The 18,156-nt window shown below is 44.7% G+C and overlaps 1 protein-coding gene across 5 annotated transcripts; it reads right to left on the reverse strand.

The window, feature by feature from the left end:
* Window positions 1-98: 98 nt before the first annotated feature.
* ZNF550 (zinc finger protein 550) lies at window positions 99-18,156 on the reverse strand. 5 transcript variants are annotated; one of them, XR_010153643.1, is made up of 6 exons: window positions 17,941-18,154; window positions 14,525-14,651; window positions 10,890-10,985; window positions 4,719-6,257; window positions 1,913-2,843; window positions 99-1,505 (listed from the first exon to the last, which is right to left on the reverse strand). XR_010153643.1 is itself a non-coding variant. In XM_016936959.4 (4 exons), exons 1-4 carry the CDS (start codon window positions 17,965-17,967, stop codon window positions 5,239-5,241), a joined length of 1,269 nt encoding a protein of 422 aa, XP_016792448.1. In that variant the 5' UTR covers window positions 17,968-18,154; the 3' UTR covers window positions 99-5,238. The 5 variants fall into 5 exon arrangements, 1 of the variants encoding a protein (XP_016792448.1); XR_001711955.4 differs by lacking the exon at window positions 1,913-2,843 and having other exon boundaries at window positions 17,941-18,156; XR_001711954.4 differs by having other exon boundaries at window positions 99-2,843; window positions 17,941-18,156.

Here is an 18,156-nt window from a genome sequence, read left to right on the forward strand (position 1 = left end):
AGATGCTCTAAGAATCAATGTAAAACTAATTTTAAAGCCAGCAGCATAATTTTGTGAGTTATGCCTGAGTATTCAAAAATCCTAACAAGTCAAAAATATTAATTAAAATCAGTATGTTTAATCTTTCCAATTAAATACTTCCATTCCATAAACTTCAGAACCAAAGTTAGATACCAACAAGAGACTGAAGATAAATACAGTGTCAATAGTATCAAGGGACTAGCCCATATAATATACTTGAAAATCGTATTAATCACCAATAAAGTACCCCACCATAAACAAAATACACAATAAAAAGTCAAGATACAAATAAAGACAGGCCAACATATGAGTAGACCATTGACAGAAGAGGAAAAACAAAAGGCAATGAAAGGATATGAACTAATGTTCAAATGTATTTCAATATGAGAAATACCAGATATATTCTATATCACTTTAAACTTCTAAAATAAAAACTGGAAAGCTGGGTAATTCTAAATATTGTCTGGGACACAGTGATACAGAAACACTTTTGTCCATCTTATGGGAGAGGAAAGGGCAATGTATAACATAATTCCAGTTACATACTAGATCACCATATGACCTAGCCATTCAGCTGCAAGGTACATTTCTCATGTATGGCCATAAGTTTATTTAGAACATAATACTGATGACCTTATTTTTAAGGTTGAATCAAGCTGGTGGTGATATATTTCATAGCAGGAAAATGGAGGAAATACATGTCCATAATCAGAGGATTTGAATCAAGGATGAAAGCTTCATGATGTAAAATATTACATGGCAGTTAAAAACAATTGGCTAGAGGTAAGCCCATGAAATATAGGATAGAAATATAATATTTTGCTGTAGTTTGAGTGAAAAAGAAAAAAAAAGAATTGTGAGGTCTACAATAAAACATAATTTAAAAATAATTTAATACCACAAAAACTCCAAAGAAAAAAAACCAAAACAACCCAGACACTTCTTACTAGAACATATGTTCCATGCTTCTATCTCGGCTTCTGGTAGCCCCATGTGTTCCTTGGCTTGAAGATGTTCTTCCTGTGTCGTCACATCGTCTTCCCTCTGTACATCTGCCTCTGTGACCAAATTTCCCATTTTTATAAGGACACAGTCATAGTCAATTAGGAACTAACCTAATGGATTAACTAACGTGAATACCTGAGGTTCTGAGGGTAACGACTCCAACATCTTTTTTGGAGACACAAACACTTAACATTGCCCTATGAATTTCTGCAGTTCTTCAAAGGGCAGAGTGAATAATAACCACAGCAATTTCAAGACAAACAGGCTTCCATTGTGAGATGGCTTGTTTAAAGAAACTATTAATTCCCTACACTCTTCTGATCACTCTGTTGTTCACATTCATTTTAGAATTTCTCTTCCAAATCACTTCTGGTGCTTTCCTTCTTGCTTCTTTCATTTCCTTCAATGTTCTAGTTCTATTATGTTTTTATTCCGTCAGCAATTTCTTAAATTTCGCTTTTCAACCTTAAGCAGTTTTTCTGAAATTATAAAACTTACTGTGAACATTTCAAACATTTCCACATGTGCATGAAGTTAAAGTGAACTCTGACATTCCCCTCTACCCCATCCCTTCCCTCCCTCTACACCCAAGGAGCAAATACCATTTAACTGGGTGAGGATCCTTCCAGACACATTTTTTGTCTGCTTACAAATATTAAGATTTCTAATTCGTCTTTGCATGACCGACTTGCCGAGTTAATTTACCGTCCACATTTCCTCTGTGAGATTTACTGATTGAAGTGCACCAACTGTGAATGGTCATAACTAGTCCCACCCCCACAATCATTTCTCACAGATTAAGCACCATAAGAGCATAGTGCTTTTTATCTAATTTGTTCATTAAATGTAACAAAGTTACAAAAACATGAACATGAAAACGTTTTACCTCTGCCGGGCACGGTGGCTCACGCCTGTAATCGCAGCACTTTGGGAGGCCGAGGCGGGTGGACTACATGAGGTCAAGAGTTCAAGACCAGCCTGGCCAACATGGTGAAACCCCGTCTCTACTAAAAATACAAAAAAACTAGCCGGGCATGGTGGTGGGCGCCTATAATCCCAGCTACTCGGGAGACTGAGGCAGGAGAATCCCTTGAACTCGGGAGGCAGAAGTTGCAGTGAGCTGAGATGGCGCCACTGCACTCCAGCCTGGGCAACAAGAGTGAAACTGTCTCAAAAACAAAACAAAAAACATGTTTTACCTCAATCATAAACTGTGGAAAACATACAGAAGTTCACAACTTTTACTGTAAGTTCAAAACTTCTACTGACTTAAAAATGGGTGCTAAACAAGTTTAAGTCAATATATTGCACCTGTTCTCATGTGTTTTTCCTATATTAGACAGTAAGTTCCTTCCCTGCTCAAGGGCAGGACCCATAGCCCAGCCATCCACTGCATCCCACTCTTCTAAGTATGACCACAACAGTGAGTGGCCATGGAGCTAAATGACAGGTGTCTCATGAGATTCTTGCCTATCACAGCAGCAAGTTCATAGTAGATCCTTGTACCAAACCCTTGAGTGAAGACTGTATGGAAAGAGCTGGAAGCTAAGAAAAACCTAGGGTGTCCTTTATCCCATGGAAAACACTCCTGCTTTGGGACAAACTGGGGCCTAGGTCCTCAGGCCTGGAAAGAACCCTTTGATGACAGCCAATATGTTTCTAGAGGGATTTCTCCAACTCTCTTGAACCCAGGGCCTTAGGTACAAGTACAGCCACAGCTACAATACATGCAGCCTTCCAGAGAGAGGATGCAGGAGGGTGGGGGTCCTCAAGAGTCAACTCTCCTTCCCACAGGAGAGGAAACTGTGCACTCTGTCCTGAAAAAACAAAAACAGAGAACTCTTAACTCACCAAGAATTCTATTTATAATATGTGCAAAAGGACCACAGTAAAAGGTACATGCCCACTATGAAAACATGAAATATATATGCAGTGCTTTAAAAGGTTGTGAGGAAAGCTCAAAGTGAGAAAATGATAATTTTCTATTTTTCACACATTTTAACCTAACATTATCTCATGTAGCTTGAAAACTAAAAGAAAATCTCACAAAAGGAATTTCAAATTACCAGATTCAGGCTAAGTACAGTGGCTCACACCTGTAATCCCAGCTTTTTGGCAGGCTGAGGTGGGTGGATCACCTGAGGTCAGGAGTTCGAGACCAGCCTGGGCAACATGGCAAAACCCTGTCTCTACTAAAAATACAAAAATTAGCTGGGCATGGTAGTACATGCCTGTAATCCCAGCTTCTTGGGAGGCTGAGGCAGGAGAATCGCTTGAACCCGGGAGGCAGAGGTTGCAATGAGCCAAGATCGCACCCCTGCACTCCAGCCTGGGCAATGGAGTGAGACTCCATCTCAAAACACAACAAAACTAATTACCATATTCAGTGCTAGCACCAAGGGACTAAGGTCATGGTGGTTAACTATGAAACTCACGTAAACCTGCCCACGTATATCCTGATTCACCTGTTAAAATGCTAGGCACTTTATTTTGTAGCAAAACTCACGCAAATGTTTATAATATCAGACAATGAGATTCCTCTCCATGTTGTTTTCTTGGGTTTACTGGGTTTACCATGGATTCATCTTAGTTGTGTGTTTTATTTTGCCTGTTTTAGCTATAATTCAATCCCTAGAAAAATGCTGAGGGGGACCTAAAAATACCCCTCTACACAGGATTAAAGAATCTGATAAACACCAGAAAGAATTAGGACTCATCTGAGAAGGCCAAGCAAGTACAAAGTGATCACTGTGTTGCCAGAGAAAATAAAGACAACAAACAGATAGAATGGAATCAGGAAAATGTGAGAGTGCTGAGCATTTGAAACCATATTAGGCTAGGTGTGGTGGCTCACACCTGTAATCCCAACACTTTAGGAGGCTAAGCAGGATGATGACTTGAGTCTAGCAGTTTGAGACAGATCTGGGGAACACAGCAAGACCTCATCTATACAAAAAAATTGAAGGCTGGGTGCAGTGACTCACACCTGTAATCCCAGAACTTTGGGAGGCCAAGGCAGGTGGATCACTTGAAGCTGGGAGTTCCAGACCAGCCCAGCCAACATGGTAAAACCTTGTCTCTACTAAAATTACAAACATTAGCCAGGCGTAGTGGTGTATGCCTGTATCCCAAGCTACTCAGAAACTTGAGGCAAGAGGACCATTTGAACCCAGGAGTTCAAGGTTACAGGGAACTATGATCATGCCACTGCACTCTAGCCTGGGTGACAGAGCAAGTCCCTGTCTCTTAAAAAATAATGAGTTTATTAATAAAAATCAAAGCCTTAAACAGTCTTAGGTATTGCACATTTTAATGTGGTGCACATTTTAATGTGGCCATCTGTACATGGGTTCTTCTCACCCTAGATATAAAAAAGAAGTGTCACATGAAGATGTTCTCAGTATTCTAATTTCTACTAAATTCAAGAATCTCATGACACAAGCCTTCATATTTCTCACAAAGAATTACTCTCCTCATGGATATCCTCCCAGAGATGTCTGGATCAAAGGCAGCTTCCAAGAAATGCCTGAAGAGCTGCCCTCACTGTCTAACTCTGAGAAAGGATGGCAGTGAATGTATGTTAAAAAAAAAAAAAAAAGGAATAAAACCCCTTTACCTCTCAAACATTCCCCTACCAAAAAATAAAACTGATCTTACAGCGAAGTCTGTAAGGACATAAAGCAAGAAGATACCTGTAACTGAAGGTTTTCATAAGTTCATAGAGAAAATCCCAAGGTGGGTCAAATTCCAGCATGGCTCTTTATAGGACAAGCAAGTGACAACCTGGTCACAGAAAGTTTTCTCACATCAATAACAATTATGTAGTAACTTTTCATTATGATTCTCAGATAGTAAGATTTCTGCTCTGGCCAAAGACTGTCCTTAATAGTTATATTTGGAATGTCTTTCTCCAGCATGAGTTCTCTGATGTTGATGGAATGCCTTCCACATTTCCCCCTGGTATGAATCCTTCTGCAATGAGTGAGAACTGAGTGGTGACTGAAGGGATCCTTACATTCACTGTATTCACAGGGCTTCTCTCCAAAGTGACTGCTCATGTGTTAGTTAAGAAAGAGCTGACAAAAAAAATGAAAAGTTTCCTGACATTCTTTGCACTCGAAGGACTTCTTCCTACAGTGTGGGTCCCATTATGAATGATAAAATAACAGTGGGTAAAGGCCTTGCTGTATTCATTGCAACAATAGGGTTCTCTCATGTATGGACCCTTTGGTGCTGCAGAAGGTGTGACCTGCGTTTGAAGGCCTTCCCACACTCGATACACTTGTAGGGCATCTCCCCAGTGTGGATGACAGAGTGCTGAATGAGGTACGTGCTCCGGTGAAAGGCTTTCCCACACTGGGTGCATTCATAGGGCTTCTCCCCAGTGTGAATCCGCTGGTGCTGTATGAGTTCTGAGCTGCATCTGAAGGCCTTTCCACATGCCATGCAATCATAGGGCTTCTCTCCAGTGTGGATGATGTAATGTTGAATTAGGTGGGCTCTATTGCTAAAGGCTTTCTCACATTCTTTGCACTCAAAGGGCTTTTCTCCAGTGTGGGTCCTATTATGGCGAATAAAAGTAGACCGGTGGGTGAAGGCCTTTCGACATTGACTACACTCATAGGGTTTCTCTCCAGTGTGGATTGGATGGTGCTGCATGAGGTACGACCTGCGTTTGAAGGCCTTCCCACACTCAAGGCACTTATATGGTTTCTCCCCGGTGTGGATGAGGTAGTGCCGAATGAGAGTTGAGCTCTGGCTAAAGGCTTTCCCACATGCATTGCATTCATAGGGTTTCATTCCAGTGTGAACCCTCTGATGTCGAACGAGATACCACTTCCTGTTAAAACCTTTCCCACACTGCTTGCATTTGTAGGGGTTTGTCCCTGCATGAATCAAGGCGTCTTTCCCTGGTTGCTGTGAGTCACATTCATGGAGAACATCTGCTGATAACCACTCTTGTAATGCCCTGGAGTGCAGACCATCATCTGTCCCCAAACCTTCACCTTCAAGGCTCACTTTCCCAAGATGGGTCTCCTTGTGGAGGTCTGTCTCTGGTGTCACTTTACCTTTCTGCATTTCCAAAAGCCCTTCCTCATCCCTAGCTCTCCCCAACCTCGAATCACTTGAGGTTGAAGATTCCAGAGTCAGGCTTCCCCGGAGAAAGGCCCGCTCAGATAAGACTGGCGGGAAAGTGGTTGGCTCTCTGGTATGAACTTGTGCTCTGTCACCTGAAGGGCATCAACAAACAAAGGAGGGGTCTTTTAGTGATAAAATATAGAAAAACACAAAATAACCACTTCAGTAGGAAAATGAAGATGAAAATAGTGCCTATGATACTTGCTGCATTTTTACATCTCTAACCCAGGTTACCAAATACTGCTTATGGTCCTTGTATCCTTGACACCATTAAAGGGAAAATCTGGAGGGCAGGCTGGACCGGGGGACAGAGGATCCAGAGTAAAGACATTTCTCTTTACAGTTCAGAGTAAGGAAGAGATAATAGAGTTTTGATGACATTGTCTGAAGGGCATTTGCTTTAAGAATTGAACGCTTACATCCATCTGACAAGGGATTAATAACCAGAATATATAAGGAGCTTAAACAACTCTATAGGAAAAAATCTAAGAATCTGATTTAAAAATGGGCAAAAGATCTGAATAGACACTTCTCAAAAGAATACATACAAATGGCCAACAGGTATATGAAAAACTGCTCAATATAATTGACCATCAAAGAAATGCAAATCAAAACTACAATAAGGTATCATCTCATCCTAGTCAAAATGGCTTTTGTCCAAAAGACAGGCAATAACAAATGGTGGCAAGGATGTGGAAAAAAGGGAACCCTCATACACTGTTGGTGGGAATTTCAATTAGTACAACTACCATGGAGAACAATTTGGAGGTTCCTCAAAAAACTAAAAATAGAGCCACCATATGATCCAGCAATCCCAGTGGAGGTATATATCCAAAAGAAAAAAAAAAATCAGTACATCAAAGAGATATCTGCACTACCATGTTTACTGCAGTACTAGGCACAATAGCCAAGATTTGGAAACAATTTAAGGGTCCATCAACAATGAATGGACAAAGAAAATGTGGTGTGTATACACAATGGGGTACTATTTGGCCATAAAAAAGGAGATCCTATCATTTGCAACAACAGGGATGGAACTAAAAATCAAAACAACTGAACTCATGGAGAGAGAGTAGAAAGATGGTTACTGGAAACTGGGAACGGCAGTAGGATGGAGTAGGATCCTACTCCATGGAGTAGTGAGGATGGTTAATGGGTACCAAAATGAAGTTAGAAAAGAATGAATAAGACCTAGTATTTGATAGCACAACCGGTTAGCTATAGTCAAAAATAATTTATTGTATACTTTAAAATAACTAAGGGTATAACTGGATTGTTTGTAACACAAAGAAAGGATAAATGCTTGAGGTGACAGATACTTCCTTTACCTTGATGTGATTATTATGCATTGTATGCCTATATTAAAATATCTTATGTACCCACATAAATTAAAAATTAGCCAGGCGTGGTGGTGCATGCCTGTAATCCCAGCTACTCGGGAGGCTGAGGCAGGAGAATCGCTTGAACCCGGGAGGCAGAGGTTGCAGTGAGCCGAGATTGCACCATTGCACTCCAGCCTGGGCAACAAGAGCAAAACTCTGTCTCAAAGAAGAAAAAGAAAAAGAAATGAAGCCTTTTGGTGCTATAAGAGTTTAGGGAAGTTGCACCTGATGAGACTGGAAAGAAAAAGAGATCATGGAAGGCTTTCTAGAGGAGGTGTCCCATAAGCTGAGTCCTAAAAGAGAAGCCAGAGTCATTGCCAGAGAGAGGAAGTGGGCAATGGGTTGAAGGTGAGGAAGTAAAAATGGGTAGATTCACCCTTTGGGCACCAGATGCCTGGTGAAACCAATATAAAAGGGTGATTAGAGTTGGAGCAAGAAAATGAAGATTCCAGCACAAAAGGGATGGAAGTACACACAGGAACAAATGGTACAAAAGGCCTAGTGTAGTAAGATCTGACAAGTTTCTGCTGTGTCAGGAAGCACAATGCATGGCAGACAAGAGGGTACCGGAGACAGAATGACTCAGTTCAAATCCTGCCTGTGTCAAATGGGTTGATACTGGAGGATGACTTTCTCCACCAGGTCTCCAATTCCTCAACTAAGAGACTAGGAGACTCAGTTTCTCAGGCTGTCATGAGGTTAAATGAGAAAATGCACAGTTCTTGATGCAGCACAAGTGTTCATTAAATTGTGGGACATTACTCTTATTATTATTTTCATTGCTGCGCTGGACAATTTGGGTAATGGCAGTGACACGAGCAAGAACAGCTTCAGTGCTGTGATCTGAGGAAGCTAGCAGCTGTGCGTCATGAAGTGGCAGCATCGCATGCTTAGAAGAGCCGAGTGAAGCAGCAGTCTCATACCTGGAATGGTGGGGATGGGAAATGGTGCGGCTACTCTGGAAAAATATTTGGGGGTTTGACTTAAAACTGAGCACAGATCTGTCTCTTGACTCCACCAGTCATCTCCTGGGTGTATATGCAACAGAAATGAGTGTTTATATCCACTAAATATTATGGAAAATAGTATTCATAGCAGCATTCTTCATAATCTCCAAACAAGGTAAACAATACAAATGTCAACCAATAGGAGAGTGAAGAAACAGATCCTGATGTTTTCACATAATATTATGGTACACAGCATATAGGATAAACCCAGCTCATGGACACAATGATGGTGAAAAGAAGAAATACACAAAAGAGAAACTGCTTTGGGGCTCCAATTATGCTCATTCACAACCAATTAAAAACTAGTCCCTAGGGAGAGAGTCTAAACAGTGGCTCCCACTGCAGGAGGAGCTATTGACAAAGACAGGGTGACAGAAACTGCTGAGGTGCTGGAAATATTGTAAATCTTGACCTAGATGAAGAATTCAATTTGCAGAAATGCAAAAATTTAAGCTGAGCCCTTCAAATTTGTACTTATTATTGTATACATAAGATTTTTTTTAGTTTGAGAAATTTTAAACAAAAAAATATTAAAGTCAAGTGTAAACATCTCTTCCAAACATGAGACAACTCCAAGAAGCTAGGCTTTACAAGTGGGGTCAACACAAGTTACAGGGTATTGTAGGTGAAAAAGCATTTTGTCTGTTTTCCCCAAGTGTAAGCAATTTGAGTACACTTTTTTTTTTTTGTTTAAACTTATATTCACTTTCTGGTTTTGTATTGTGCACACTTTTTATTTGAATATAGATAAGTTGAAGGTACAGACAAAGCAGAGATTTTTTTTTTTAAAAAAGCAAGTTCCCTGAGAACACAGCAGGTATGATGCAGGCACTGGCAAAGACACTGACCATGACTAGAGGTAAGATCTCCTCCATAGAGGGCAAGAGAAGCCAAGTATGAGACCGTGCAGATGAATCTTTAAGAACATTAAATACACATCCTATTTTTAACATGAAATTAATTATATACTGAAACATCAGCTGCTGGGGAAGTGGTGAAAATCTGAAACACATCTGAGTGGCTGCAGGAGCCGGTGCAGGGACAAGAGCTGCCCAGAGGAATGGGGCAGATGTGGGGAGACCTGTTAGGAGCCTCTGGTATGGCCCAGGCAAAAGATTATGAGAGCCTGGACTAGGGTGTTGGTGAAGGAGCCAAGGGAAGCAGTGGAAGTGATGGACTTAGGAGATATGGATCATTTAAAATGAGCAGGACTAGGGATGAATGGATGCTGGGTTCGATGAAGTTAGGTGGAGTCCAGGAGCTATGTGGTGTGTTTCCAGCCTTCTAACCTGCTTGGATGGTAAGACATTCTCTGAACTGAGTGTCTTTTTAGGCATCAGGAGCTAAAGGTGCCTCTGAGACACTTAAGTGGAGATGTGGGATTGAGGGAATGGGAAGGGAGGTATTTGGAACACAGGGTTGCAGATGGGGCTGGCCAAGAAGCCCAAGGGGAGAGCCCATGACTCAGTGGTGATACAAATCCACAAGGCAAATGGCTCCAGCTACACTCATCAGCACAGATGTAGGGCAGAGAAGGCCAAATGTCACCTTGGTGTTTCTCAGGGCAAGAGGGGCAGGAAGATATGGGGCAAAGGGCTGCTTCCGAGTCTCTGATGGTCTAACTGGAGGATGGATGAGTGGACGGAGAGGGTGGAAAAGAGTGGGATTCACAGCATAATGCAGACAGTAATATCAAGGGGAGGAAAGTCCCCTTTCTCTTGAGTCCAGAAAGAAATGTATGACATTACATTTATGATGATTAAAACTGTTCATGCATAATACTAACTAGCTGACATTTGTTGATCCTATGGACCAGGAACTGAACTAAGCAGTGTCACGTGTTACCTCTACATCCTCTAACAACTCAATGACACAGAAATTATATCACTCTGATTTTGTTGAGTAGAGGAGTCTGAGGTGATGTAAACCAAACCCATTAATTCTTTTCCATGGGCACATAGCCAAATCACATTTGTCAGTCCTGAGCATCTAGGTGTGGCCAAATGCCTAGTTCTTGTCAAGACTATGTGGTTGTCAAGTATGTGTACAACTGGGTATGACTTCTCCCCTTCTTCTTGTTCCCCTTCTACCAGCTGGATTGAGCCAGAGCAACCATAAAGATTCCTGTTCACAGCAAAAGGTACCTGTGTCTCTGAATAATTGTGTGGCTCAGTGCTCACCTGATGATGGACACTATGACCCAAAGTGAGTCAGAAACAACCAGGCCCCCGGAAAGCCACAATGAGCAGTTTCACACAGAAATTCAGAGGCAGTGGTGCCCTCACATTATCTGAAGACTGCCATGACTCCACATGACCAGCTGGTGGCTGCTTACCTGCACAGGTAGCATGTGAGAGGCCTCTCTTCACTATCCACAGCTCCTGCCCATGCTCTAGCAGGTGGACCAACTCTGGTTTGGGAACCCGATGCCCTGTTGATAGCAAAAGAAATAGAATAGGGGTAATTTAATGAGAAAATGAAAGTCTCTCCATCTTGCCTAGGACTTCATGACAGGGTCCAGACATGAATGCAGCTGCTCCCAAAGTAAGCAAAATGCTGATGTGAGCCCTGAAAATCAAGGGCATTGCTCTGAGTGAGCTGTGTTCCCCATAAAAATCATATGTTGACGCCCTAACACCCAACGTGACTGTATATGGAGACAGGATCTTTAGAAGGTAATTAAAATTAAATGAGGCCACAAGGGTGGAGCCTTAATCTGATAAAATTATGGCCTCATAAAAACAGGAGGAGAGAGAGAGAGATCTCTCCTCTGTCCCTCCACCTTGTAAGAACACAGCAAGTCAGCCATCTGCAAGCCAGGAAGAGAGGTCTCAATAGGAATCAAATTTGCGGACACCTTGATCTTGGACTTCTCAGCCTCCAGAAGCATAAGAAAATAAACTCTCGTTGTTTAAACCACCCAATCCATGACATTTTATTATGGCAGCCAAGGAGATAAAGACAGGCACAAATCCCACTGTTGGGCTACAACTGCCATGGAGGGTAGTGCTATCTGTCTACACAACACCCACTGCCCATGACCTCCGTCTATGGAAGCCAACGTTGTTCAGGCACACAACACTTTGACAGCCATGGGACATGGCAAAGGTGTGCTGCTTCCTCCAGAAGGCATTTTCTTTCTTTCTTTCTTTCTTTCTTTCTTTCTTTCTTTCTTTCTTTCTTTTTTTGAAACAGAGTCTCACTCTCTTGCCCAGGCTGGAGTGCAGTGCTCGGCTCACTGCAACCTCTGCCTCCCAGGTTCAAGGGATTCTCGTGCCTCAGCCACCCGAGTAGCAGGGATTACAGGCATGCAAAACCATGCCTGGCTAGTTTTTGTATTTTTAATAGAGACTGGGATTCACAATATTGGTCAGGCTGGTCTCGAGTGCCTGGCCTCAAGTGATCCTCCTGCCTCAGTCTCCCAAGGTGCTACTGCACCCGGCCCCAGGAGGCATTTTCTAACAAATCTAAATCATTGCTTCTCAAACACCTCGTGCTTTCAGAACCACTTGGGGATGCGTGATTCCAACCTCAAACCAAATGAAACAAAATTTCTTCGTGTGAGACCTGGGCATCAGTACTTCCAAAATGTGCCCCCCAAAATTCTGGTGCCCAGATGGGGCTGCAAACCACTGGCTGAGGCTGGACATGGTGGCTTATGCTGTAATCCCAGCACTATAGGAGGCCGAGGCAGGAGGATCACTTGAGGCCAGGAGTTCTAAACCAGCCTGGCCAACATGGTGAAACCCCGTCTCTACCAAAAATATAAAAAATTAGCCGGGTATGGTGGTGTGCACCTATGGTCCTAGCTACTCAAGGGGATGAGGTTGGGAGGATTGCTTGAGCCTAGGAAGCAGAGGTTGCAGTGAGCTGAGATCATGGCACTGCACTTCAGCCTGAATGACAGAGCAAGACTCCATCTCAAAAAAAAAGGAAAAGAAAAACCAGTGGTTGAAATAAATTGGTAATGCAAGAGTCTTCATTAGGCAGGTGACCAAAGCTGGATTCTCATTGTGAAAAGAAAGCATTTATTCCAAGGTGGGAGGATGGATTGAACATGGGGGCCTGCTGCCCCAGTCAAGGCTGCAGCACCCAGCATCCCTGTGAGGAGCCAGCCTGAGGACAATCAGAAGCCTGAACCAAGAAGAAGGAACAGAGAACCAAGACATCCTTGATGGCGTCACTGGGCTGCGGCACCGAACAAGCCTGGAGCCAACCACACCTCAGGCTTCTCATCAGGCGAGTTAGTGAATTTCCTTCCAGGTGAAGCCAGTTTGATCTGGTTTTCTGTTATATGCAGCCAAATGCTTTCCACTAGATGTGGTGAGTAAAAGACAGGAGGATTCTGTATAGAAGACCAATGACTGAGGTACAAGGATCCACAGAAACATCGAATGGCAGATTCTGAACCATAGCCCAGGATTCCTTCAGACTTGTCACAGTAAGGTCCACCAATGTGTGCTACATGCCTGGCTTTGAGTTCTGGGACAGGGCTGTGGGAAAGGTGAATCAGATGATCCTTTGGCTCTCCCAAGAGCTGAGCTCCCTGTCACTTTTCACACGCTGGTTCCTCCACCTGGAACACTGTTACCCTCTTCCACCTCCTTCTATCCAGCTAACTCCTACTCAGCTTTCAGGTCTCAGCTCCACTGTCACTTCCTGAGATGCCCTCTTTGGAACACCCACAATAGGTTATGACATCCTGCTTATTTATTCCTAAATTCCCCTCATTTTTCTTTCTAGAACTTATTTCAGTTGTCATCTATGCATTGATGTCCACCTTCCCAACTGAACTCAGAGTGTGCCATCAATTCTAATAACTTCTTTATCCTGACCCACTTTTGTTAAATATTGTATTCTAAAAGGGAACCTTGTTTTGCTCTGGTAAGTGAGAAAGTCAATTTCCCTTCCTACAAATAGAACTCTGCAATCACAACACAACAAAATCAAAACAATGCCACTAAGTCCCAGGAAACCCTTGTATGTTTCTCAGGGCTAAGTTGGAGGTTGTCCCCTCTGTTAAAAAAAGAAATGAACTGCACTGGCGGAGTGAAAGGAAAATGAAAGACTCAGCGCTGATCTGAGACTTTTTTTTTGAGCCGGAGTCTTGCTCAGTCACCCAGGCTAGAATGCACTGGCGCAATGTTGGCTCACTGCAACCTCCGCCTCCCAGGTTCAAGCGATTCTCCTGCTTCAAACTCCTGAGTAGCTGGGATTACAGGCGCGCACCACTGCGCCCAGCTAATTTTTGTATTTTTAGTACAGACGGGGTTTCACCATCTTGGCCAGGTTGGTATTGAACTCCTGACCTCGTGATCCACCCGCCTCGGCCTCCCAAAGTGCTGGGATTACAGGCGTGAGCCACCACACCCAGCTGATGAGACTTTTATGACAAGAATTAGCGTGCTGGACAGAGAAAGTAAAAGGAATGGCTTTATCAGGGTATCAACCCATGCCATTTGAGGACATTCCTGTGTACCCTCTAAAAACACCTCCTGGATCAACAGAGCATGGATATCAAGCATCAGAAAACAACTAATGACCATGCAGGCACCCAGATGCCTTTGTACAGAGATTGTATTGCTTAGGAAGATATCCGAGGGGCACTGAGGACAAATGTCTTCTGGGGGGCTGCCTGACTCACCCCTTTCTCTAAGAACAGCCCATCACCCATGGCCCCTGCTTAACAGGGCTGTGGCCACAGCTGACCCCACCAGGATGGCCAATCAGCTTCCTTCTTATGCAATCTGGATTAAGGACCTCAGAATGGGCTGAGCACTGGAGTGAGGGTTTGTGTTAAAAGGACATTTTCTACCCCGACAATCTCTGATGCAGACAAAGGGAGACCAGTCAGGAAGAGGTGGGAACAGAAAGGTCTGTCAAGAGAAAGGTGGGCAGTTCCAGTGACCTTTTTGCCTGGCCAAGAACCAGGGTTAGGGTCCTCCTCGGGGATGAGAGGTGAGTCATTACCTACTGAAACCAGAAGCCCACAGGTCTCCAGCATCACCTCTCGGTACAGGGTCCTCTGGGCCAGGTCCAGCTGTCTCCACTCCTCCCGGGTAAAGGTCACAGCCACATCCTTGAAGGTCACCAACATCTGGAAAGTCAAACAGAAGTAATGCTATTGGCCTTGTGTTGTCGGATAGGATCAGAACCTGTCACTCAGTCTCTAGTCAATGTGCAGAGAGATCCAGGTCTGAATCAACTAGGTCTCCTTTGGGCTGACTTCCGTGCAGGGCTCAAAGGGGAGGCAGATACTGCCTTTTCACATAATGCAATTGTGCCTGAGAGAAAAGCCTTCTATGGGGAAGCTGTTGAAGATGACACAAACAATGGCAATCCCACGAGGACTATGGGAAGCAGAGAGTAAGTACTCTGGCATATTAAAAGAATGGAGGAAAATGACTGATACTAATCCAACCACAATAACAGCAACAGCAGCAGCTAAGTGTGCGGGAAAGAAAAATAGATCAGACCGTTACTGTATCTATGTAGAAAAAGGAAGACATAAGAAACTCCATTTTGATCTGTACTAAGAAAAATTCTTCTGCCTTGAGATGCTGTTAATCTGTAACCGTAGCCCCAACCCTGTGCTCACAGAAACGTGCTGTATTGACTCAAGGTTTAATGGAGTTAGGGCTGTGCAGGATGTGCCTTGGTAAACATGTGTTTGCAGGCAGTATGCTTGGTAAAAGTCATCGCCATTCTCCAGTCTCGGGTACCCAGGGACACAATGCACTGCGGAAGGCCACAGGGACCTCTGCCCAAGAAAGCCTGGGTATTGTCCAAGGTTTCCCCCCACTGAGACAGCCTGAGATGTGGCCTCGTGGGAAGGGAAAGACCTTACCGTCCCCCAGCCCGACACCCATAAAGGGTCTGTGCTGACGAGGATTCATGAAAGAGGAAGCCCTCTTTGCAGTTGAGATAAGAGGAAGGCATCTGTCTCCTGCTTGTCCCTGGGAATGGAATGTCTTGGTGTAAAACCCGAGCGTACATTCTATTTACTGAGATAGGAGAAAGCCGCCTTATGGCTGGAGGTAAGACATGCTGGCGGCAATACTGCTCTTTACTGCACTGAGATGTTTGGGTAAAGTCAAACATAAATCTGGCCTACGTGCACATCGAGGCACAGCACCTTTCCTTAAACTTATTTATGACACAGAGTCCTTTGCTCACATGTTTTCCTGCTGACCCTCTCCCCACCATTACCGTGTAGTCCTGCCACATCCCCCTTGCCAAGATGGTAGAGAGAGTGATCAATAAATACTGAGGGAACTCAGACTGGTGCTGGTGTGGGTCCTCTGTATGCTGAGTGCCGTCCCCTGGGCCCACTTTTCTTCCTCTATACTTTGTCTCTGTGTCTTATTTCTTTTCTCAGTCTCTCATCTCCACCTTGCAAGAAATACCCACAGGTGTAGAGGGGCAGGCACCCTTCACTAAGTCCTCTGGTCCTCACTGTGTCCCTGCCAGGCTAAGGCTTCCTTAGCCGTGGTAAAGCAAATAAAGGCCTGACTTAAATCAGGCCTCCTGAATCTGACACTTGCCAGCTATGTGACTATGACGATGTCACATGATCTCTCTAAGGCTCGATTTCCGAATCAACACAATAACTATTCCCATCTCAGCAGGCAGCTCTAAGAACTAAACAGAAAATGTTCACTTAGGCAATCAGTGGAGTGCCTAGCACATGTAAGTGCCTGATGTGTTTGGGAACTTTATTAATCCCCTGACAGGCCCAGAGGTAAATGTCGTTATCACTTCCATTTCACAGTCAGCAAAGGCTCAGGGAGCTTTAGAAATCAGGCACAGCCTCACATTTAAAAAGCAAAAGCAGCATTTAAGCACCGCTAAAACACCTCACCAAGCTGCCAGAGAGCAGGCAGGTGGGAGTGAGGGGTGCTTTTAGCTACAGCCAGCACTGCCAGGATGGGTGTGGAACTGCAGCCCCGCAGAGACCTGAGAACAATGTCCCAGACAAAGGGAAGTGCAAGGGCAAAGGCTGAAAATGGGAAAGAGCTTGGCAAGCTCAGGATTCCCTGGACGAATGCAGTGAGAAAGGGGACAATGGAAGAGGAGAAAGATGTGGTCAAAAGGGCAAACCAAGTACAGCCTTGCAGACCATGCTGGTAGGAGGGGGTGGATTTATTGGAAATGTGATGAGAGTCCCTATAAGAGAGGCCTATTCAATCATCAACCATTTATTAAGTACAATAAATGTACTTAAGCCTGGCTGTTCTGGGTCTTGGGAGAAGGAAGCAACAGGCACTCACATTCCAGGGTTGGAAAAAGATCCTAAACAGGCAACTAAATAAATGAGTAAGGCAATGTCAGATGGCCTTAAAGATTCAGATGACAAGAAAACAGAGCAAGGAGACCAAAGAGACTCTGGTCAGCTTTAAACGGTGCAACAGACGAGACCTCTTTAAGCAGCGGACACCAGAGGGAGTCAGAAATAAAGCAAAGGACGGAGAGGTGGATGAGAAATTAACAACTACGACAGGAGCTGACAGTAATCTGGGCTATCATGAAAGTAATCAGAGTGACTGCTAGAGAGTAACCCTGGGCCTCATGTGTTATCTCCAAAGGGACACTACATCCTGCATACCATCGCCACTGAACATTTTAATGGACTCGTTTTTCACCTGTAACTAAATGTCTTAAACAGGAAAATATACCGTTAGTTGCAACCCAGCGTCCCTTGCCCTAAACTGAAAGACAAATTCCTCAGCCTGCCCTACCACCTTTTCTGCCCTGGCATAGCAGCAACCGCAAAAACGCTCCTCCCACCTCTTTCAGCCGCTGCCCTTCGTTTTGTAGAGACAGGAGGCCAAGGAGGCCAGAGGGTCAGACTCCTGCTGGGGTTGAGTCTCCAAACCTAGCACAGGCCCAGGGAGCAGCTCCGGAAACAACATCCTGAGCGACGTCCCCGGACCGTGCTGTGCACTGGGACGGACACACACACATCACCCAGGGAGCCGTTCAAGCTGCCTCAACCCGGGGGGGGAAAAGAGTAAATATTTCTACTTTCCGCGCGCAAAAATGAAGGACGAGGACAGTAACGGGACTTGTTCAAGGTCGCAGGCCCGAGAAAGGACATGGTTGGAAGCCACGAGGAGGACTGCGGTCGCTCCTCTCACCTGTGAGGGGTTCCGAGACCCTAAAAGCCCTATTTCATACCACAACGCCGCGCACCCCAGAAACGGGGACGCTCCCCACGCCACCGCGGGCCTGCATTCCGGACCCGGCACCGCGCGACCCCCTTCTAGGCCTCTAAGAAGCAACGGCAGGGACTGCACTGAGGACGACCCCGAAACGCCGTCCTCCCGCTCGTCGGGCCCGGGACACTGAGGCCGGGTGGCCGCGGGCAGCCGAGCCAGTCTTCTCACCTGCGCTGCGTCCTTCGTCTCCGCCATCCGACCGTTGGCAGGACGAGGCCGCGTGGGGCAGCTCCCACGGGCTCAAAACCCTACCCCGGGTCCTACAACGGTGCGGAGGTGAGACCCAGTCGCCCTCCCATCCTTCCCGGCACAGTTCTGAGAGTGCGGACCAACACGCCCCACCACAAACGTCCACGCCAGCGAGGCCGGAAGTCCCGCCCCTGT

Source organism: Pan troglodytes, chromosome 20 (assembly GCF_028858775.2).
Source record: "Pan troglodytes isolate AG18354 chromosome 20, NHGRI_mPanTro3-v2.0_pri, whole genome shotgun sequence".
In the NCBI taxonomy this organism is placed as follows: domain Eukaryota; kingdom Metazoa; phylum Chordata; class Mammalia; order Primates; family Hominidae; genus Pan; species Pan troglodytes.

What these genes read in the sequence shown, in the direction of transcription:
- ZNF550 (XM_016936959.4), bottom strand. Translation starts at nt 17,967, where the DNA reads ATGGCGGAGACGAAGGACGCAGCGCAG. An exon ending in AGACGAAGGACGCAGCGCAG is followed by an intron (nt 14,652 to 17,940) that starts GTGAGAAGACTG and finishes TTGACTTTCCAG; the next exon opens with ATGTTGGTGACCTTCAAGGA. An exon ending in CTCACATGCTACCTGTGCAG is followed by an intron (nt 6,258 to 10,889) that starts GTAAGCAGCCAC and finishes GATGCCCTTCAG; the next exon opens with GTGACAGAGCACAAGTTCAT.